This window comes from Propithecus coquereli, unplaced genomic scaffold (genome assembly GCF_000956105.1).
Source record: "Propithecus coquereli isolate 6110/MARCELLA unplaced genomic scaffold, Pcoq_1.0 Scaffold6, whole genome shotgun sequence".
NCBI lineage: Eukaryota > Metazoa > Chordata > Mammalia > Primates > Indriidae > Propithecus > Propithecus coquereli.
Window position 1 is genome coordinate 13,813,054 of NW_012151951.1, and position 23,695 is coordinate 13,836,748.

The window sequence follows — 23,695 nt, forward strand, 5'->3', positions numbered from 1 at the left end:
TCTTGCTCTTAGTGTCTATCTCTGTGCCAAGGGCTTTTTATATCTTAATTTGCTTTTGAATGTCCTGCAAAATTAACAGGATCCGCACTTTCCCCTCCTTGGCCATTGTGTGTGGTACAGTAGGGAAGGCCTCGTGGTGCCTGATAGCCGGTTACCGTGGGAATGAATGGCCGCCACGCTCTCAGGCCCACAGCCCTCCTTTTAATTGTTGACAGTAAAAAGCATTTAAATGCTGCTTAATTTGTAATCATCTTCTGGGGGGGAAAGGAGAGAAGCCATTAAAATGTCAGTAAAATGAATACATCCTCTCTTTTTTTGTTGTTTTGTTTATTTATACAGGGTAGTTTTTCTTTTCATTGCCCAGTGTTTGTGAGACATTTAAATGGCTCTGAAACAATCCGTATTTCATTTTGTTTTGAATTTCTGTCTCACCCAACCCCTGTTCCCCTGCCCACTCCATTCTGTCTCTCTGGGCCTTTGTCTTGCCTCGGTCTCTCCTCTCTGTCCCCTCTTCTGTCTGGGCCTCCACCTCCCCATCTCGGGAATACATTGGTGTCTACTGGAAATTTTACATATGAGCCCAGTTTTTTTGGTTTTTTCCCAAAGAGCCCATTCCTAGGCCCCTGGTTTCTCCCCAGGGGCCTCAGGATGACTCAGGGAATGCCTGGAACTGGAGAGAGTGGCTCTCTATAGAAAAGATAGGATATACTTGAGGAATACAAGAGATGAAAGAGACCCGGGGACAATTTATTGTACAAATAAGGAAACTGGGTCTCATCTGCAGGTGAAAGTTCTACACCCTCCATTAATCTCTGGACATGCTGCCCAGAATTTAAGTGTCTACTGTGTGTTGGGCACCATGCTAAGGAAATGAGACCACTGGCTTCAGAGGGTCTGGCTCCCTATGTGGTGTTGCTCAGTGGTCCTTTCTGTCACGGGGGGCATGAGCGTGAAAGCCACTGTGCCCCCATCCTCACCCCATCAGCTCCTCTCACCTGGCACAGAGACTTTAGGTATCCTCAGACCAGCTACTCAAGAACTGCCTCTCTCAGTGTTTGGCCAGTTCTAGGAGGGCCCAAGCAGCCAACTGGTGGTCCTTTAGAAAAAGGACCTAGCAGGTTTTCTCAAGCCTTGCTTTTCTCCATCTTCCTAAAAATCCCCACCTTCCAGGACTTCTTGAGAAAGGTTGGACCTAGACTGACACCTAGCAGGTACTCAGTCAGTGTTAGATCCTTCTTTGCCTTGCCTGTGACTGTCCCTCTGTCAGCCTTAGAATGTGGTTCCCAGAGAAGCCTAAGGAATCTCTTTAAGTAAAACAAGGCTGTCAAGTCATACTTCGAAAGAGAAAACCTGAAGTCCATCTCAGTGGGAGAGAGGACCGTTCAGTCTGCCAGCATCCTCTTCAATGGACCTGGAATCGCTGAATATTAGAGTGGAAAGAAAATAATTAGAGTGGAAAGAAAACCCTTTAAGAATCATTTACTTCTCCCCTCATTTTACCAATGAGGAAACAGGCTCAGAGAGGTCTAGTAACTTACCCAAGAGTGCACAGTGAGTTAGTCACTGAGCCAGGACTTGAGGACAGGCCTTCTGGGTGAGGTCTCTAGGGCTTTCCATTCGTCTGTTCCTCTTCAGCGGGGAGTCTGCAGTGAAAAGCCACGGAAGGGGAGGGCACAGGGACCAGGCAGGGATGATGATCCTGGCCCGCCCTTTCCCACACCATCCTGACTTCTCTCCACACACTTCCTTTCCCAGAAGCCCCCCAAGACCAGGTGAGTTAGAGGCCAGGGGACCCAAGATTCTTACAGTCCTCATGTGGAACACATGCCAGGCAGGATGGACTTAGGAAGGAAGTGACTGCAGCTTTATGTTCCTTTGCTACCTGCCTGCCCCCCAGGGAAGAAAGGAGGGAGCCCTTGGGCTTCAGGAACCCAGAGAGACAACAGGTGCCTGTCTCTGTCCTGTGAGCTGTATTCCTACAAACAAGCAGTGCAGAGAAACTGAGGAAGAGCGTTCTTCTCTGTATCTTGGGGTAGAAGTTGGGCACGGGGCCCTCAAGGGAGCGTGATGCCCACTTGCCCCACCCCACAGTCTGTCCTTCCCCAGACTGGTCCCATCTCACAGGCTCCTCTCTGCCAACACCGGAAGTCCCCGAGAGAGGCTTCCGCATCAGACCCCCTGGGCTGGGCTAGGTTAGGCTACTTCGGGCTGCCCTTCTCTCAGGGCTGCTGAAGTTGGTCAGATTTTTCAATCGTGGGCCAATTAGTTTCACAAATGGGGGCCCCCCGTGGTGCCAGGGCACATTTGTTCCGGGCCTGCGCACTGGCCGTGTCCCATTGTCCTGCCTCCCACCCCTGTGCGGGCCCATTGTCCTCACCCCCAGCGGGTGCTGCTTACCGCTGATTTATACGGGCAGGCGTCCTGCGGGCTCCAGGCTTCACTGCCACAGCTGGCGGAGGTGCTTAAGGCCTCGAACCCCGTGACCTTTGCCCCAGTCCTGCTGTCGTTTTGAAAGTTACAGACCAGAGGGCTGCATACCTCTCCGGATTTACTTTCCACCCCAAACCTCCCCAGCCGCGCGCGCGCGCGCGCGCGCACACACACACACACACACACACTCTCTCTCACACTCCCTTTCCCTGTCTCCCTTGTTCTTATGGTAGTTTTAATTCATCGTGGAATGTCCTCAAGGGTCCAGCGACTGGACTGAAGCCCAGAGGAAGGGGCTGCGGGTGCAGGTGGGAGGTGCCAGCGGAGCGGCTAGTCTCTGCTGCTGTGGTTGGAGGCTCTGCTTCCCCGAATGAGGTTTCTAATCCTGGGATTCATTAGTTCACCATCTGATGCGAGGTTGGGAGGAATGGAGGAGCCTACTCCCATTGGTGTGGCACTGCCCGTTAACTGGGACTTGTTTTGGCATCTTGCAATTTACTTTGCCCTTGGCTCCTTTTCTACCGGAGGCCCAGCGTGTGAGGTGGATTGTGCACGGAGGTGGTTGTAGCCAAGCAGCAAAGCGCAGATCTGGTCCCATCTTAACCTGTTTATTCTCTCTCTTGCAAACCAAACTTCCCTCCTCCTTTTTTGGTAAACCTTCTTTCCTTTCCTTTCCACCCCTTTTCTTGTCCCCCTCCCCCAGTGTCTCCCCCTCTTTGGCTCATTTGTTGGACTGATTGACAAAATTAGTAAATCCATTCATGTTACTTTTATTGTGAAGGTCTCAATAAATCCCCGATGTCCAGGGCGCACCTTAATGAGCTAGTGAGCTGACAAATTTGTTTACTGTAGCTGGAGGTGCCGAGTAATGAAATGCACTTGTGTCTGCAGCTCACTGCTAAACAAATACATGGTTCTCCCAAAGCCAGCTCTGCTAGCGGCTGCTGCCTGAGGATGCAGCCACGTTCCCCAAGACACTGAAAGTTGTGTGTGTGTGTGTGTGTGTGTGTGTGTGTGTGTGTGTATTTTGAAAAATGTAATCACTCACACATCCATTGCTCAGTTTTAAAACAAATCTGAATCCGCTGCTCAAACTCCTCCCCTTTTTTTGTTATTCATTGAGGACGCTTCTGCTGTGATATTGAAGCCATAATCCCCCTTTCCCTTGGAGACATGGAAGGTTATATAGATGAATAAATGTCTTCCATGATTCTAAGATAAGAAAGAAAGGAAAAACAGGTAGAAAGGGCTGGATAAGGAGACCTAGAATTGACAAGGCTGAATTTGACAATAAGGATAGATGCTAGGGGGTTTTGGCCCTTGGTTTGGTTTGGGAAGATACAACCGAGTGCCCCAGCAGGAGACAACCACCCATGCACGAACTCGAAGCTAATTTAGTTTGAGGCAAGCCTTCCAAGATGTTTTCTCAGCCTATTCTACACCTACTGGGAGAGGTCGTAGGCAGGAAAGGGGATGGTGGGGCTTGTTTCCCACTGGGCGGCAGTTGACATTCCCAGGGGTCGTTGGGCTGATACATCCTTAAGCTGGGCTGACAGGTTCTTCATTGTCCACATGGCTTCTGAGGAAGGCTGGAAGTCCAGGAGTTCATCCCCAATGATCCTGCAACTCACGCCCAAGAAAAAAACCAGACAGGAACTAAACAGGGGGCTATTGGCCCTTTGTCCAGTAGATCCCTTGAAATGACAAAAGGGAGGGAGCACTGCAGATGTCATGGGTGGGCTTTTGTTCCTTTCTGTCTGCTCCTCATCTCCCTCCACCACCAGCCTACTCCATCCTGTTAAGATGCAGACAGAGCCTTTCCTGCCCGGGGTGTGAGTCAGCCCTGTGCTCCTGGTCTCTGTCTTTGCTTTCCTTAGGCAGAGTAGATGATGCAGCTCTGCTACCTTCTTCACACCTGGGGAAAGGGAGGAGAAGACAGGGGATTGGAAAAGGTGGCGGTTTAAGTAATGGTTTGGGTTTGTGGTCACGAAGGCTGCCCATGGCTGGAGATGGTGTCTTAGAAAAGAACAATCTCCCTAGGATGTCAGAGAGAGCAGAAAGACATATCTGAGGGATTTGGGGGCGGGGTGGTGGGTGAGGGATGTATCTAGTTTAAATCAAGGTTTTCACACCCTCCTAAGTTTGATATTTCTTTCTGCGGGGAGAAGAAGTTGCTCAGGGTGGCAGAGGAGGCAGCTCTTCCTTTGTTGGGTGAGGTTGGGTGGGAGTGGACGTAAGAAGCCCATCGTGGTCCATATGCACACGTAGCAGTCCCAGCCTGCTTACCAAAAAAAGCCAGAGTATATTTAGATCCCTCTGCTCCTTTGATTAAGAAACTGCTTATAGCGGGAGATAATAAGAGCCTTGCTCCAAGAAGGTGTAGCACCTGAACATCTTCTCCAGCTGTGTACCCCTCTGATCCTGTTCCTTCCTTTCTATTAAAGAGCTAATTGGTATGGAAATGGCACAGGTGTAAACATGAGGGTTTTTGTGTCTCATAATTTCAGACCCCGTCATCACCTGGGTGAAATAAACACCCTAGATCTATGTCACCCCTCCTGCCTGCTGTTCCACCCTGGCCTGGCTTTCTCCCATTTTTTGCTAAAATTAAACTTGTTTTAAATGGGAAGTCTTTTCAGTGGTACGTGCCCTGCAGCCCAAACTGGCTGTACCGCTGTTGGGGGTCTGGTGTGGGTCACCTTCTCTAGAGACAGAATCGATGCAAATGTAGCCCCAGATATGTTTGCAGGGGCCCTGCCTGCATAACCTAGAATCATACTCCTAGTTCATCCGTGCCACATGCGTTCCCTCTTCCTAGTTCAAATTCGCTTTGGGCAGACACCCTGGGAGTCCAAGCTAAGACTGAGCTCTTGATTCATTCTTCAAAAGAGCAGAGTAGATGCTAATTCTATGACCTGAGAAATTATTTTCTTAGGCCAAGGCTGATTTATGTATCTGATTTACATTGAAATTTACAGATTGGTAAACAACAGCACATTTCTAGGATTTACATACTCAAAAACATTTGTCGGTGGCCTCATAACTGCGCTGTGAAGTTGGTGTTGGAAAGGGCAGGTTGGTTATGAATTCTGTTTCCTAGATGAAGACACTGAGGTCAAGGACAGCAGCTGCTTTGCCCAGGATCACAGATCCAAGAAGAGCTGCACCCCTGGGCCAGAACTGGGGTCTTCTGACTGTTTCACTGTATGATGTGGTCAAACTGGTCCTTCAGTGGTCTGGGTCTTTGCTTCTGGGCAGCAAGGCAAAGCTCAGACATGGAGGGGAAACTAAGGAGTCCTGTTCAGCCCACCACACGGACACAAGAGACCCCAGTGAGATCAGCTGCTTGGGTCACTTGGCATTACTAATTTCTAAGGAGAATTTTGTTGGATGCTGTCAGTAGTGGCTTCGTTTGTGGACTTTGGTCTGAGCTTTCCCCAGCCCTAGCCCTCTGTCCGCACCATGACTCCCCCAGGCGGCTCCCCACCCTTTGGGATTGTCTTTTTTATCTTTTAACACAACATGTAGTTATTGAGTGCCTACTCTATACCAGGCCCTATGCTATGCGTTGAGGAATGGAAATGAATAAAAGTTTCTGCTTTGAAGGCTTACAATCTAGTAGGCAGAGCTGAATGTCAAAAATGAATGCAATAAAGGGTTTTACATGCTGCAAAAGTGAGACTCAGAGGAAGATGGTGTTCTTGGTGTCCTCCGTTGTGTAACTCATCCAAGATGCCCTCTCTAGGACCAGTTTCGTGGAAGCAGCAGCCCAGAGTCAATAAAACAACTTAGGCTATTATAGTGCAGGGCTGCCGTGATGCATGATCCAGGTTGTTCACTGCACGAGGATGCCCAGCTGAGGAGGAAATGGAGACTGAAATGCAGCCCTCTCTTTGCTCGCCAAAAATGTATGCCCAGGTGAGGGTCTGTGTCTGCCCAGAGGAAGAGAAATGATTTTCTAATTGAGACAAAGGCATTGTTTGGGCAGGCATTGGCTCTGTGATCACTGGATAGTTATAAAGCTTTGTCACATGGGTGTCTCATGTGATGTTCTCAACAACCACCAGTGATATGGCAAATGAGGAACATACTCGGATCCAGAGAAGTTTAATGACTTGCTCAGGGTCACCAGGCAAGTAAGTGGCAGAGCCGGGACCCCATGCTTCTTTTTCTTCCCTTGCGTCATGCTGACCATGTGATTTCCGAAGTTCTTGTTCATCTGGTTGGAGCTCCTCCTTCTCCCCGGTGGTACGAAGCCTGACGTGTCTCCATAGCGAAGGCAGACTCAGGCGTTGAAGGAGCAGAGTGTTCCAGTGCTGCTGGGCCCCCCTGCCCTGCCACACATCTCACTGCAGCTAATGAATTGCTAATACAATTTTCTAGATAATTTTATTTCCATAGTCCCACATTTTAATGTGTTTCCAAAAGCTAGCATTTATTTGCTTAATCTCCCAGTGTAATAGAATCTGCCCTGACTCATCATACATGCGAACAATCAGCTAGGCAGAAACGGCAGCAAATTGTTTAATAACTCAAATCTAGTCTCTAGATTTTTAACTTACACGCACCAATGGCTTTCCTTGTGTCTCATCCACTTCTCCCCCGCCCTTTCCTTTTTCTCTTTTTTTTTTTTTTTAATACTTTGCCATCATCACAGCTGTTGGTGTCCAAGCAGAAGAATGGATTAAGTGGATACAGAGCCTCAGAGACCCTGGTCTTTCCCTGTGAGCCGTGGTGGGTGGATAAGTGACCAGGGAGAGCCCCTGTGCCTGCGGCATGTCCCAGGAAAGGGAGACCATCGTAGGGACATCGTCACATTTCCTTTGCAGGTGGTGAGCGTGTGACTTTCAGCCTGTCGGCCAGGTGCAGACCCGGCCATCTGGGACGTTATGTGCAACATTCTTCCCATTCTAGCCCAAGCCCCGGGTCCTGTCATCCCACCTTCCCAGATTCTGGCTCTCCACCCCACCCCCTGTCCTCGCAGTCTCTGCCCTGGTCTGGTCCCCGCCCTTCCCTGGTGACAGCACAGAAGCCGTCAGCCCTCTCCCTGCTCCCAGCCACTTTGCCACTGTGTTCGTGCCCAGAGGCACTGCCTTCAAATACAGGTTGGATCCGCTAGCAGCACCTGTCTTAGTCAGTCCGGGCTGCTAGGATGAATTACCATAGACTGGGACTGGGTGGCTTCTAAACAACAGACATTTATTTCGCACAGTTTTGGAGGCTGGGAGATGTGAGATCAGGGTGCCAGCATGATTGGGTTCTGGTGAGGGTCCTCTTCCAGGTTGCAGATGGCTCACTTCTCACCGTGTCCTCACGTGGTGGAAGGGGGGCTAGCTAGCTCTCTGGGGTCTCTTTTATAAGGACACTCATCCCATTCATGACCCTACCCTCATGACCTAATCAACCCCCAGAGGCCTCACCTCCTAACACCATCACTTTGCGGGTTAGGATTTCAACATAGGAATTAGAGCGAGGGGACACCAACATTAGGACCATGGCAACCCCCAGTCCTTCCGTGGCCCTGCACTGCCTGTAGCATGGGGTCAGTCTGTCCTACCTGGTGCGTGCAGCCCTCTGTGATCCAACCCCCAGCACCTCTGCAGCTCGTCTCCAGAGCAGGTAGGGGCCTGTCCTCTGTCCCTGCCTGCTCTGAAATGTACCTGCAGCGTCTCCTTAGCCTGGCCCATGTGCCCTACCTTCTGGTCCTCGGCTTCCCAGATAGTCTTTTCCTCAAAGCCCAACTCAGAATCTTCTCTGGAGCCCTCTGGGAGTCACCTGATTTATCCTCTGGATGGTTGTCGACTTGTTGGCATCCCCCACTAGTGCGGGAGCCACTTTCCCTGCTCGGTCTCAGCAGGCTTCTAGTCACCTAGCACAGTGCCGTACGTGGTAGCCGTTCAGTGAGTCAGCTGAGTGGACATGAGGTGGGCTCAGGCCATCCTGAGAAGTAGGGATGGCGTAGTGCAGATGCCTCGAGGGGCCTTGGGAAGACCAGGAAGGCAGAGCGCTGCTGGGTTCCTAGCAGGGGTGCCATTCATGTTCCCTCTGACCCAGGTTCCTTCCATGCTGGGGATGCATAAGGAGAAGGCTTGGCTCTTAAAGGGCATGGCTTGCCCAGGGAGCTGGCTCCATCTGACTGATTTAAAGCAGCTGTTTGAATGCCTGGCCTAATCGGGGCTCTCCATGGGGTTGGGGTTAAGGGCAGGGAGGGGATCAGTGCTGGGGGCCTCAAGTTGAAGCAGCAGGGGCTGCCGTGCACAGAATGTGTTGCAGTTGGACTCCACGCCTGTGCATGCTGGCCCAGTGGGGCGGGACCTCAAGGGACTCCCTGTCAGCCCCGGGGTGCTGCATCTGCCCAGGTGGGCAGACCACATCCCTTGGTGTGTCCCCCTCCATCAAGTGGAGCCGAGCACCCACTCAATACCTCCAGGAGATCTTGCTGGCTCCCAGCAGAGAGTGGAAGGCCTCAGAGAACTGTGCCTTGTGACCCAGCCCCAGCTTCCCATCCATTCCCCCCGGCCCAGGGTTCTTGAGTCATTGCTGGATGCATTGGTGCTCTGTACTGTCCCTACTGGGCCTCTTCTAGGGGAATCTCAGACAGACAGGTCTCTGGCCCAGAGGTAAAATTGGGCCCAGCCTCGTGGTTTCTGAAATCAGACAAACCAAGGTATTTCCAGATCCCATTTCTGCCTCTAACTGTGTGACCTTAGGCAGGTCATTTAATCTCTCTGTTTTCCCATTTGTCAAAGGGGGATAAGAGTGCCTGCCTTGTAGGGCTGCAAGTTTTAAATGAGATGACAAGATAGATGAAGCACCTAGCATGAGGCCTGTATTCCCTCTGATTCAGCCTTCCTGACTGCAGGTGGGATGGGCGTGGCGCCAGGGGCCTGGACGTCAGTGTCTGCAAAGGGAGGGGATGGGGCGGGTGTGAGGGGCAGAAGGGTGGAGGAAGCAAGAGGCAGGCAGTGCCTTCCCTGGGGTCCATCCCAAAGCTGGCTGTGAGCAGGACTGGGGTGGCGAGGACCAGACCTCTCACTTGCCGTCTCCATCAGTAGACGGGGAAGGCAGCGAGATTCTTCACGCCTTCCCTTCTCTTCACCCCGCCTTCCACCCTGATTCCACATCAAGCGGCCCGGCTTCCAGCAGCGGAAGCTCTGGCCCGCCCTACACTCCAGACTGGGTTGACGGGCACCAGGCCTGTCCATCTTCCCTTCTTGTGTCCCTCACCCAGGGGACATTCCCAACACAGAGAGGCATACAGATGAGCCTGCGGTGGGACTGACGTACTTGGGGAAACCGAGTCCTCGATGGCGGGCAGCGAGCTGCCAGTGAGGACTCAAATGAGAGGTTAGAGACTTCCTTGTGGGGTGCTGCAGCCAGAAAGGCTATGGCTCCAGAGCAGCATTGGAAGAGGACAGGTAACAAAGCAGCCTGTATTTGTGGGGTCCTGTGGGGTATCTATGCTGCTGACCAGCACAGGGAACAACTGGACAGAATGGAATGAAAATCTCATGTCACTCACTAGCTTAAAATCCTTTGACAATTGCCCATTGGGCTTAGGATGAAACCTACAGCTCTTGACATGGTTTTGATGACCCCACATGACCTGGCCCCTCCCTGCCTTCCTCTTAGCCTCCTCAGCCACGCGGTGCCATTCCTCTGTCTGATCCCCCCACCCACCACATATCTTTCCAGCCCAAAGTGTTCGCAGACACTCTTCTGTCTTCTGGATCCCCCCTTCAATGATGAGAGCAGGGACTTTGTTCAGTCTTCCGTGGCTATATCCCCAGTGCCAAAAGGAGAGTCCTACTTGTAGAAGGTACCAGATAATATTTGTTGAATGCACGGATCCTTCAGATTGGAGCTGCAGTGAATGGAGACGTGGTTAAAAGAACAGCATCTGTAGCTGGCCTCGGAGAGGATTAAAATCCAGGCTGCCTGTGTATGAATCCTAGCTCTGCCACTTAAGCATTCCGTGGAACTTTGGGCAAGTTACTTAATCTCTCCGTGCCTTGGTTTCCTCATCTGAAGGGTGAGGATCCATAGAGCCTACCTTTTGGAGTTGTGGATTTATATTAGTTACATTGGAACAGTAGCTGGCCATGTTATCCCTGTTACTGTTATGCCTTGCGGGGCCCACGCTGGCTCCCCGCCTCCTCCCCCAGACTCTGTAAAGCCCATCTGATACGGGCCCTTAGTACCCTGCCTTCTCTCACATGGCACCCGACACAGTTGCACGTTCACACTTGCTGTTGTGATGTGTTTGATTAATGTCTTTCTCCCACCGGACTTCAGGTGCCAGAAGGGCAGGATGTACGTCAGTTTTGTCTACCACCAGGATCACCTACTGGGTGCTCCGTCGGCGTTGCATAGCTCAGGCTTGCCTCTGGGTTTGCCCCTGAGCATGAGGTTCTGGAGGTGGCAGTCCCGAAGCTGGCTTGTGCTCTACGTGAACAAAGAATCGGCCTTGTCATTCCACCCTCCTGAGGCCTCCCCTCTCCTGTCTCCCACAGGCACAGATATGGCTGTCTTCTGTCTGCTGTGTGGGAAGCGGTTCCAGGCACAGAGTGCGCTCCAGCAGCACATGGAGGTCCACGCGGGCGTGCGCAGCTACATCTGCAGCGAGTGCAACCGCACCTTCCCCAGCCACACGGCCCTCAAACGCCACCTGCGCTCACACACAGGTAGGCCAGTCCAGGTGATGGGTGGGTCAGGGGCTCTGGGAACCAGTATCTGATTTACCTCCAAAGTGGAGGTGCCAGGCTGAGTCAGCCCCCAGCCCTTCTCTGCTCAAGGGTTGAACATGGAGGGGCTTCCTGTAGCCTAGGTACATGTTGACAGTTCTTCTCCCGATCCCCTCCTGTGGCCCAGCGGTTTGCAGTCTTTCCATGCTCAGCCCAGATTACACTCATTAAAAAGGCAGCTTCTTGGGTCTCATCCTCAGAAGCTTTGATTCCGTGAATCCAGGACGGGATCCAAACCCCAGTGTTGGTAGTAGGTATTCCCAGGGGATTCGGATGCCGGTGGACCGAGATGCATGTTGGGAAAAACGGACCTGCTGGTCTCTTGCCCCGCCCCTCCATCCACACACATTGCTGAGGGCTTTCAAGGGCATGTTGAAGAAGTGGTCCCACTTTCACCACAATAACAGGAGGCCTGCGCTTGGGCCTTAACCTTGTTTAGGGAAGACAGTGGGGGTATTCGAACAATGAGCCGTGAAATACCCTGCTCAGCCAGTTCCAGATGATCGGGTGAGAGAGGGGTTATGAGTCAAGGAGGCTTGGCCAGGTGCCCAGGTCCTGGCCACTCCCTGCCACCACCCTCTAGGTTTGGGGATGGGACACTTGGTCCCTGAGGGCCGGAGGTATTTGCTTCCCTGCAGCAGCCCTGGGTCTTCCTCTAGCAAGGGAATGGATGACTTCAATTCCTTCGTTTCTCTAAGACAAAATTGAGGCAGTGCTGACTGCTCCAGGGTAAAGGAATGCCCATGTCTGGGTCTGCAGGTGTCTCTGCCTGTGTGTGTTCCGTGCTGTGTTTGTGGGGGGACAGGTCTCCATCTGGGCATGTAACAGAGTATGTGCTTGGGTCTGTTGGAGAGGGTATAAAAGTATAAAAGCCTCTGTGTGCCTCAGAGAGGAATGGTCGCCCCCACCCCCACTCCTCATTCTTGAGAGTCTCGTCAGAGCTCAGAGATCGAGTGTACAGGCGAGGCCTTGCATGGGTGGCAGGCTCTGCGAATAAGGGAAGGGCTGTACTTACTTACTGTGGACTGGGCTGGCCTGTCTGCCGGCAGTGGGCATCCTCACCAAGCAGCCTGCCTGGGCTCTCACTTCCACACACCGTTCTGCTCAGGGCAGTGCGCTGCCCTAGCACCACCAGATTGGCTCAGAACTACTTGAAACTGCTGGGACGGGACAGGGTGAGGTCCCAGAGGGTAGGGTCAAATCAGTTGGCTTCGCGTGACTTGAAGGATCCCAACACTGCTAAATCCACCCAGGATACTCCGTGCTCTGCCTGTGCTACCTTCTAAGAGCTCAGATATCTCAATGTCACGTGCCCTTGTGTCAGGCATGGCTCAGATCCGTGGGGAGGGGCTATTTCCAGAGTTTGAGAGAAGCTCTTGCTTATTCTGGGAAACAGGGAGCATGTGCGCCGCCCATGCACACACACAGATACCCATCGGTTTTCACACCAGCGAGGCACTGCGCACACAAGCCATATACAGGCTGTGCGCACCCCATACACAATGGCTCATTAATATTCCGTTGTTCTTGGCCCATTTGCTGCTGGGGCCGGGTGTTTAGCATCGGCAGCTGTGTTTGGTAGGTTAGTCCAGCCGCGCTCTTGGCATTGACGGATCCCTGATTCACACGGCTCATCATATAATAAACTCTCAGCTGTGCCGAAGGGAGGGGCCCGGAGGGAAGGGCCTGAGGAGCCGATGGGATGGGGCCAGGGTGGGGAGGACGACACTGGGCTTGGCCAGAGCCAGGGAAACCGCCAAGTAAGGACAGATTGGAGGTTGGGGGGTCACAGGTGCACTGTGCGGGCCGAAGGGGGCTCTAATTAGTCTCGTTTGTCCTGCACTTAATGTCAAGCTCATTAAAGAGGCTACAGAGTTAATCAACATACCACAAATTGGATTTTGAGTTCTGCAGCCAGTTTTGTGTACATTATGGCACCACTGACACGATTAACCCTCGGGGGTGAGGGTTTCAGGCCAGGTGCTTACCAGGCTTCCAAATCTGGGTGGGGGATATGTGTGTGCTGGCGACTTTCTTTCTTTTTTCTTCTAAGTTCTTTTTATTCCTTTCCCCGGGCAGACACAGGAGATTTCCTATTTAAACTCATTTAACATGTGATCCACTTCCTAATTAAATTCATAAAAAACTGATCAAACAAACCCCTCTGTCTTAACCCTTTGTTTTTTAAACTCTTAGGGCCCTCCCCCGGGGGTGAAAGGCACAGGCAGCCACCCCACCCCACCCCCGCCGCCTTCGTCTCCCGGCTGGGTGGCTGCCGATGTGTGTTTTAATTACCAGCTCCGGCTGAAGTCTCACGTGGCCCTGGCTTTATTTATTTATTTATATCTTAATGAGGATACTGAATCTTTGATTAAAGTCGTAATCGTTGCTGATCTGGTAAGGCGGGGGAGGTAGATGTCAGACCAGACGGGGCTACAAGTGCAGACACACAGAGAGAGTGGCATCTGGGCACATGCACACACAGACTGACCCACACTCTGTTAGACACACAGCTAATTAGTACCAGATCTGCACGGGCCTCCACTCGCCCTGGCTCTAATGGGGCTGCGTTGCCAGGCAGTCCCCTGAGCTCCGGCAGCGAGGTGCGGATTTCCCCAGCAGAGAACCCTAGGACTCAGCCCATCCCCAGGTCTGCATGTGTGGGACTCACTGGCTGTGCCTCTGAGCCAGGGCAGTGCCCCATGGATTGGGGTGCAGTGGGATCAAGGCATGGCTCTGCTCTCTGAGCCTCTCCAGTCTGATTCCTCGATGGAGGTCCAGCCCCGCCCCCGTGCCTTCAGTGCTCCTGGCAAATCTTCACCCATGAGGGAGTCAGCCAGTGAACACACCCCAGCACCTCCACTCCCCACAGAGCCTTAAAAACCCTTCAGAGCCAACAGAAGAGATGATAATTTATGTGGGTACAGGGGCCTGCCTTGGGGGCAGGGGGAGGTTTGGTTAGTGGCCTGAGGAGGGGAGAGAGAGGAGAGAGTAAAATATCATTTTAAAGAGGAAGTGAAGGCGCAGGCATGTGAGTCTATAACGAGAAGGACAATTTATGCCCAGGCACGAGCGCAGTTTGACATGGGGATAATGAAAAAACGTAGGTCATTGTGGATGACTTAAACCTTCAGCAGCTGAAGAAAATGTATGAAATGCAGAGGACATTACACGGTTGGCAGCCCCGCACATCTGCAGAGGGACAAGTGAAATACAGTGGGCCATTCTTTACCATAAACTGTGGTTGTTGGAGATGCAGCCCAGAGAAATTGTAATTACAGTGACAAGACGAATCAGCGATATTTAAATATTCATGAACAAAGTCTGGGGTGATCAATCTATCTTTATTGTCTGCGCCTTCACTCCTGTAATAAATAAGTAGCTGGAGTCCTCACCTTTCATCCCCCGAGCCCCCCACTTTGGGTATAAAATGCAAGAGGGGTAATACACACCCCACTTCTCCCACTCTGGGGATTTAAGAGCAATATGCCCAAAAAGGAGGCTGATGGGCCTAGATTCCAGACCAAGAAAAGGCAATTCTCCCCAAGTTGCCTGTACCCAACATTTCCTGAGTATCTGTCTGGGCCATCACTGTGCGATGCACTGAGGCCATAAGGAAGGATAAGGCTTGCTTCTTACCCTTGAGGTGCTTTCATTCTAGGGGTGTGGTGGGCATGCCAGTAGATGGAGTACAGTGTGGCAGTTAGCAATCTGATAAGTGTACAGGGTCCAGACTTGGGAACCAGACCAGAACTTGAATCCCAGCTCAACTACTTACTCACCGTTTGACCTTGGAGATGATGTTGAAGCATCTCATTTTTCTCGTCTGTAAAATAAAAGTAATGTCTTTCCTTAAGATTGTTACTGTGATCACGTGATGTGATCTGTGTGGAGTTCTTAGCAGAGTTGTGAGCACTCAGCAAATGTGGGCCATCTGAATGTGAAAGTGCCATAAAAGTTATACTACTAATAATAAAAGAAGAAAATGCTAGACATCTCTTCTCTTTGGGGACAGAGAAAGAAGTGTAACTCATTCTACCTGGGGGACTAAAGGGAAACTTCCAAACAGGGGTGACATTTGAGCTGGGCTTTGAAGGATGATTAGGAGTTCAACAGGGAGAAAAGAGGAGATCAAGCAGAGGAAACAGCTGTGTAAAACAGTGGAGGAAGGAAAGAGCAGAAGGTATTTGGGAGACAATGAGAAGTTCCCTAAATTGGAAAGATTTTTTTTGTGAAGGTAGGGGAGTCAAGCTGGAGTGACTTTTACCCTTGACCTAGAGGAAGGGGAGAAGAGGCAGTTTGAGAAGCAGGAGGGTAAGGTTCCAAGGCTGCTCTACCCTCATGGGGGCCTGCTTTCTGGGGACTGCTGTTCATTCCTGAATTTTGTGGGCTCTCTTTTCCCTGGACTGGCCCTTGCTTACAGATAAACACTGAGCCACGGTAAAGTGTGGACACGTGTGAACGAGTGTACTACCTGTTTATGCTGCGGGGACCGGCAGAGGCTGTGGATCCTTTAGTCATCTTTGGAGGTGGTGAATACAGGCAGTGTCATCCTCCTGAAGCACAAATGTGCCCTACTGTCCCCTGAAGAGGGGGCAGGGAGAGGCAAGGGCCTGATCCAGCCCCTTGTGTCCACAGGTGATCACCCATACGAGTGTGAGTTCTGTGGCAGCTGCTTCCGGGACGAGAGCACACTCAAGAGCCACAAACGCATCCACACGGGTGAGAAACCCTACGAGTGCAATGGCTGCGGCAAGAAGTTCAGCCTCAAGCACCAGCTGGAGACGCACTATAGGGTGCACACAGGTACTGAGGGCCAGGGAGGGCACCTCAGCTGGCTCTGGGACCTGGGTGGGGTGGGGTGGGGAGGAGGGGGTCTCCCAGAGGAGCCCAAATGAGGATGGTCCGAGGCCGAACCACAGAGTAGAAGAGGTTCTATTAAGGGCTGAGTGCCACCACCCGCTTCTCAAGGCCAAGGCAGACATTGCTAATCAATCACTGCGCACTCTCCGGTGATCCCAGACCAACCCTCCAGGCAGCCATGCCAGTAGTTCAGAGAAGTACAAGTTCATGTCTATTTGTGAGTACTGAATTAGGGTTAAGTTGGCCTGACGGGCCGAAAGTAAAGGTTAGGGTGGTTGCACGTTATTCTGGGGTTAGAGTAAGAATTAGGGTGCATTGAATTAGGTTATCATGATGGTCAGGAAATTGTAAAGTTAGGTCAAGTTTGGTTCTGAGATTAGAGGAGCAGATGTATTTAATAATCCCTGCGTATGTATAATGATTTACCATCTCAAAGTGTCTTCACATTATTTTTTTACATAAAAGAAATGTGAGCAACTGTTTTCCCTGGGGTCTGAGGACAGAATGAGTGGAAGGGACTTCCAGAATGTCCCATGTTGGGGAAAGTAGAGTCTTGGACCTGGCCCGTAGTTGCTTGGGAAAGCTGATTTGCACATTTCTTACCAACTTCGAGTTCAGTGACATCACCTGGGTTACTTAAAATTGGCCACGGTAGGAGTTATTACAACACAGCAGTCAGCAAATGCTACAAATCAGGGCTTTTTGGAGAGCCAGTTGTTGAACACATAGCACCAGCACACTGCCGGTTGGGGGAAGGTAGACATTCAAAAGGCCTCTTCGGAGGATAAGAGGTGCTGGAGCCTGGCGAGCTAGGGAGCCTCCCCTGAGCAGGAGAGATAGCTGTCCTGTCCAGAGGAAGGGGGAGAGGTGACCTCAGGCAGGTCCTGCTGCCTTAGAGGAGAGTATGCTGCCGTGGGAGGGGAGGGCTGGACAGAGGGAGCAGTGAGCTGTGTGTTGTCAGCTCTGTTTTCTCGGCTCCCGCTTGGGCCCACCAGGAGAGGATGGGGTGTTGTTGCAGACAGCTATCGTGACCCAGAGGATTTCCCAGAGCCCTGGGGTTTCCCTAGCCCCTTGTCGGGAATGTGACCTGGTGGTTGGATCATTAAATGCATTGGCAGTGACTATTGTAAATAGCTGGTCGATAGTTAGATCACTTTGGCTGTTCATTACTTCATTATTTGCTGGGGCCTCTGTGCAGAGGAGTATCGATGGCGAGATGGCTGGCCAGTTAATTACTGTATTGAAACGAGGTTCCCTTACATCCTCTGCTCAGCTCCAGGGCACTCTAGCCTAGCGGAGGTTGGGGTAGCAGGCGAGGGTGTGTCTGTAAACTCCCAGGTTCTTTGTCCCTCTGGCCTCCCTGACCCCAGGGGCGAAGGCAGGGTCCAGGGCAAGTCCTAGTGCTTTAGCAGGATGGATAGCTACCCCCAGAGGCAGCATGTTGGAAGGACTAGGTTCCCTGGATTTACCGGTACCTCAATCCCCACCATCTATAGCCCTGAAAGGCCTCCATCCATCTGCTTCCTCTGGATGGAACTATGGCCTGAAGAACCATCCCCAGAGGCTTCTGGGGCCTCATTCCTCCCTTTCTAGGCATTTATTTCCTTAATTAGGAAGGACGAAGACCGTGACTTTGGAAGAATTAACGGTGGTAAGACAAGGGGCTAGGGCTGTGCTGGACGATTCTGTAGCCACCAGCTACATGTGGCTATTTAAATTAGTTACGATGAAATAAAAGTGTAAGGCCCCAGTCACGCTAGCCTCGTTAGCAGCCACATGTGACTGGTGGCTGCCGTCTTCGGTGGTGCCCCTCCCTGTCCTCACTGTCTCCTGTCCCCTCCCCCAGGTGAGAAGCCCTTTGAGTGTAAACTGTGCCACCAGCGCTCCCGAGACTACTCGGCCATGATCAAGCACCTGCGGACGCACAACGGCGCCTCGCCCTATCAGTGCACCATCTGCACGGAGTACTGCCCCAGCCTGTCCTCCATGCAGAAGCACATGAAGGGCCACAAGCCCGAGGAGATCCCGCCCGACTGGAGGATAGAGAAGACTTACCTCTACCTGTGCTATGTGTGAAGGGCGCCCGGCCTGGAGCAGGGGCAGGGAGCAAAGGAAGAAAATTAGAGCGAGATGGAGTCGAGGGAGGACTGTGGGGGAAAAAAAAGGAAAAGAAAAAAAAAGAAGGAAAACCGATAGCTGTTTGGCCTTGGATTCTCTGTGGGGCTCCAGGTGACCTGGATGCCAAGCCACTGCCCCTTCCCTGGGGGTCTCCGCCCTCCTTTCCCGGCTGGAGGTTTGCCTGATTTTCTGGGGTGGGGATGGTTTTGTTCACTCAGATGGTGGCATAGTTTTCTCCTCTCTACCCAGACCCTCCTTTTACGTCCAGAGATGGAGGCTAGGCAGTGGGTGAGAGGTCCTCTGGCCAGAGCCAGTCTCTGCCTGCCCGCCTTCCTCCCCCTGCCCCCTCAGAAGGTGACCCGAGGGGAGCAGGAGGGGGCTTCTCTGCAGGCGGCAGGGCTGGGTCACCGGTTGGCACTCACATGGCAGCTCTGGTTCGCTGGGGGCAGACTCGGAAGGGGAAGGGCTCTCTTTCTCTTCCCACCACTCAGTCCCTCTGCTGCTTTCCTCTGCTCTGCCACATCCGGTGTCCCCTTGTGGCCTCCGAGAGCCTCATGGCTCCTGCCCTCTGCCCCAGCTCTTTGCTCCTGGCCTTCCCTTGGCTCCTGTCCTCCAAGTCCTGTCCTGGGGGCTCCCAGCCCCGCACCCGCCTCCAGTTTCCCAGTGGGAAAGCTGGGTCGGACTCCAGAGCCCCTCCCACCCTTAGCCTTCTGAGGACACGAAACTAAATAAATCGAACACCCCGCCCTAGGCAAGCCCAGTCATGGGCAAGATCCCTGCTGAGCTGCTTCCGAAAGGGAAGAACATAACAGCTAAATATATAATATCCTTCCAAACAGAAACCCCCACAGCCCTACGTCAGTCCCTGGAGAAGGAATCCATGAAAGGCTCCTGGTCCAAGGGACAGTTGTGGATGTCTGTCTCCAGGTGGGCCCTACACCTGGAGAAGGGACATCCTGCCCAGGGAAGGGCTAGCTGGCCAGGGGAGGAAGGTGTCGAGTCACCCTGGGGATCCCAGACACGGTGAGCTCAGTGGGAAAACCCAGGTCCAGAGAGTAACGTGGAATTCCCTACTCACAGGGCCCCTCAGCCCGCAGGGAGGAGGAGGAGGAGGAGTTGAAAGCGCTTTGGCCTTGTGTTATGTTTTGCTTCTTTTCTGTGTCCCCTTTTAGCACATTGTACTTGAATTACCTCGGTTTTTTGTGACCTCATGAGCTTTTTTAACCTCTGTATCTCTTTTTTGGTTGGGGGTGAAAGGAATGGGGAGGGCGTCCTTTTCTGTTTCTTGTATAAATTAATAGTAGTTTGTATAGACTTCAGCTGACCAGGGCCTCCTGGAGTCCCTGGAGACTAGCCTCCAGCTGGAAGGAGCTTTGTGCAGGAGGGATTGACACTCAGGATCTAGTGTGAGGGCCGGGAGGGCAGAGCAGGTGGGTAGGGAAGGGATAGTGCATGGGGCCTCAGTGTCCCCATGGGGCATGCACTCAGCAGTCACTGTTGGCTCTGCCCGGGGCATGGAGTCACCTGTGCCCAGCATCAGATCAGCCCAAAACACTCTGGAGAAAATCCCACCTTTCTTCCCCGAGGTTGGTCATTCAAATTTGAGGGCATGTACTACTCAGATCCTTGCAACTCTGTGGCCCCAGCTCTGCGTGCATTATCGTTGCCAAAACTGGTCTCTCTTCACAGCTGGTCGGGGGCGATCAGCCTTTATTCTGTTGTGTTGGGTGGGGGTGTTATTTTTCTAAAAGCTACCTCTTATGTTTGTCCAGTCGTTCTTTTGTTCCTTGCCTGCCTCTGCTGCTCTTCCCCTTGTCCTTGCCCCACGCTCCCCCACCCTCCCCCTGAATTTTGGAAAGCACATTTGCAATATTTGTGTTTGCTTTGGGACGGGCGCCCTCCGTTTCATCTCATGCTTTATGTGTAAGAGTTTTTATTATTTTTGTTGTTTCTTTCCTTTCTCTCGCTGAGAAAGTTGTGGCTGCGTTTTGATCTTAGGTTTTAAAAAGTGGTTTAGGGAAGCGGTTTTGGGGAGAAGGATTGTGAGGAGTATAGGGGAGCTAGGGATGGGTGCTGCTGTGACTTACCCCCTGTCCCTCGGCCCCGTCCCTCCTGCCCTCCCCTTCAATCTCATCCGCCAAATCTGAAGGCCTTAAAAATTGTATGTTGGGGGGATGTGAATTGGGGGACTACGTCGCTAGACTGTCAATTAGGGATGATGAAGTAGGGAGGATGCTGTTTTGCAACTATAATAACGACGTAGCGTTTTGGAAAGGAAAAAAGTTAAACTTGAAATATGTGACTAGGACAGTTGTCATGTCTATAATGTGAAAAGAGTGAACTCGTTTGGGGGAGGGGCAGTCTGTAAGAAATCATTATGCACTATGGCTTCCTCCCCCCTCCTCTGGGAAGAAGGGAGGACTAGCTGGCCCTCAGGGGATCTGTAAATCCCAGAAAACAGTATTTTTAACAGCAAGATGTCATTCAACCTGGGTGGGGAAAGAAAAGAAAAATCAAACTATTCCATAGAAGTAGCTGGCCCCCTCACTCCCCTGCCCTCCCCACTCAGCCTGGGTCCCTCCTCCCCATTCACAAAAGCTGAGAGGGTTGAGCTAATCTTTACAAATTGTAATATTTTTGTAACATTTGTTAGTTCCTTCGTCAGTTCCGCAGAACCTTGCCCTTTCCTTTTGTAATGTGAATAGGAAAAAAAAAAAAGACAAAAAATAATTCACCGCCACCACCACCAAAATATCCCTCTGTACGTGTGTGCGCGCGTGTGCTTTGTGTGTGCGGTTGTGTGTTACATCATGCAGTATTGTCGTAATCTGGTGTTGCAGCATTAGATGGTACTAAGTCAGCACCTGCCTGCCCCACCCGAGCCTGAGGGCTCTGCAGATGCCAGGAGAGAGGGAGGGAGACCTCAGGGCAGTGTGGCTTCTGAGGACACCTGCGCAGAGATACCTCTGTTCATGGCTGTGCTGTCCCCTCCGCTCTCCGTGAAGACGCTCAAATGCAGTCCAACATGCCTCTTGCCCAGCTTCCCACCCACAAAGACAAAACAATTCTACAGTTGCCAAGGCCTTGTTGGCGAGGCCTAATGGCCAAGGGGCAGGTGAGAGACTGTCTGAAGGCTTTAGGTGTGTCAGGAGTAAAAGCCATGGGGCAAGCGGGAGGGTGGAGGTGGCTTTCTCCCCAGGTGAGAGCTTAGTGTTGTCACTCCCCTCTTCTTTTGCCGTCTGGCTCCTTTGGCCACCTCGCTGCCTTCAGCTGTGGTACTGCTGGCTACCCTGCCTGCTACTACTGCCTTATCCAGCATGGCGAAACTTCTCTAGCCTGGGGAGTCCAAGTTGATTAATCATCCCTTCCCCACGCCCAGCTCCTACAAGTGTGTCCCTTAATGCTTTTGGTGACATTTCCCCCCGCACTCGTGCTCTTTCCCTGTTCACTCCTTCACTCATTCAAAGCATTAAAATCCTATGTGTATATAGGATAGACAAATATATATAGAGAGAGATATATATATAGCAAGAGAGAGATATAAAATAGTAAATATCATTGCTGCTTTGGGCTGCTTTGGAGGAGGAGGAGGCCATGAATATGGGGAAGGCAGATCTGGGGCACAGGGGTGGGTAGGGAGGCTGGGGAACCCAGTGATTCAGTACAATCCAGGGATGCAACGCGGGCTTGTTTAATCTTTGTGCCTGAACAGTTTTTCCGTGTTTAGAAAAAAAAAAAGAAAAAAAAAACCTGCTGCAATTTTTCACAAGTGTATGGTACCTTTCTGGATGCTGTGTACAACTGCCGTGGGTGGGAGAGGGCCGTTGGCTCACCTCCGTATGGGGAAGTGAGCAGAGCTGTGGCGGCCTTTGGACTCTGTCCGTGAGGGGTTGAGGGGTGCGGATTTCTGGCCAATTCGCTGGCAAGCCGGACTAGGATGAAAACGAGGAGCACCAGGACGTAAGACAGAAAAGCAGAAGAAGATTGGTGTCTGCTGATCATGTTTCCTAGGCCTATTCTATAGTCCTCTCGCCCCCTCCCTCCTGATCTCTCCCTTCCTGGAGCTTCTGCTGGCTTGGCTGGAATGGCGGCACTTACCTGGGTGTTTCAGTGGGAGGACGGAAAGCCAGACTAACCCTGTGCGGTGGGACTGATAGGTACAGGGAGAAGGCAGAGATGGCCAAGAGAGGGGCACAGGAGAACCAGGGAGGTTGGGTCGGGGGGAAAGGGTGGGGAGAAAGAGGGGCGCAGGCCTGGCAGCCAGCAGCTGCGGCCTCCCTGGGTCCTTGGCATCCCATTTCGCAGACAGGGTACCAGCCTCCCGGTGTGTATCATAGTATTTGTTCACATAGTGTTATGCATGATCTTCGTAAGGTTAAGAAGCCGTGGTGGTGCACCATGACATCCGACCCATATATATAAAGATAAATATATATATATGTATGTAAATTATAGCACTGAGGGCCCTGCTGCCCTGCTGGACCAAGCAAAACTAAGCCTTTTGGTTTGGGTATTATGTTTTGTTTTGTTATTTGTTTGTTTTTGTGGCTTGTCTTACGTCGTGACAGCACAAGTGCCAGTCGGATTGCTCTGTATTACAGAATAGTGTTTTTAATTCATCGATGTTCTAGTTAATGTCTACCTCAGCACCTCCTCTTAGCCTAATTTTAGGAGGTTGCCCAATTTTGTTTCTTCGATTTTACTGGTTACTTTTTTGTACAAATCAATCTCTCTCCCCCCACCCCTCTTTCCTTCTCTCTCCCTCTCCCCCCTGCCCTCCCCTCCCCTCCCACCCTGATTTCTGTCTGTTCCACTTTCTCCCTCTCTCCTTCCTCTCACCCCCCCGCCCCTCCCCAGCCTGCTCCCCAAAGTCGTGCTTGGCAGTCCTATCTGTTCTAGTTCCGAAGCAGTTCACTCGAAGTTGTGCGGTCCTGGTTGCAGCTTTCCGCATCTGCCTTCGTTTCGTGTAGATTGATGCGTTTCTTTGTAATTTCAGTGTTTCTGACAAGATTTAAAAAAAAGAAAAAAAAAAAAAGGAAAAAATGAATTTACTGCTGCAGGTTTTTTTCTCTCTCCATGTGTCACTAAGTGAAGTTTGTGCCTTCTATAGCAAAGAGAATATTTTTTACATCCTACTAACAGTAGATTTTTTTGTAGTGAACATTTTTTGTATTTTTATTTATAAGTCTCATAAGAAAAATAGCAATGTTCAGTTGTATACCTTGAATCTGCAGTTAGAAGAGAATAAAGTTAATTCAGTTGTCTCTGGCTTGAAGTGTCCCCCCTTTTGTTTTCTGAGGTATTCTGTCTTTTCTGCCTTTTCTTGGGTGGGCAGCGTGGTAGAGGAGCTGACATTTCTGTCTGAGGACAGGGCGAGAGAAAGCTATGTCACACACATTCAGCCTTATTTATGCGTCACTTTTAGGCCACATTTACAAGGCACAAACTCACTCAATAACATTTTTCTAATACATTTTGGTTTAAAAAATTGTTAAATACATTAATATCATCAGATCCTTGGTACAACGTGCCACGTAGGC

General features: G+C 51.4%; 1 protein-coding gene across 1 annotated transcript in view; it reads left to right on the forward strand.

Annotated features, from left to right (window-relative positions):
- The window catches only part of ZBTB16 (zinc finger and BTB domain containing 16), a 176,677-nt gene extending 155,814 nt beyond the window's left edge, over positions 1 to 20,863 (forward strand). The window contains exons 5-7 of the mRNA XM_012659222.1: positions 10,944 to 11,114; positions 15,813 to 15,980; positions 17,884 to 20,863. Coding sequence (XP_012514676.1) covers positions 10,944 to 11,114; positions 15,813 to 15,980; positions 17,884 to 18,113 — 569 coding nt within the window. The 3' untranslated portion in view covers positions 18,114 to 20,863. The remainder of the gene's footprint in view (positions 1 to 10,943; positions 11,115 to 15,812; positions 15,981 to 17,883) is intronic.
- Positions 20,864 to 23,695: the final 2,832 nt, after the last annotated feature.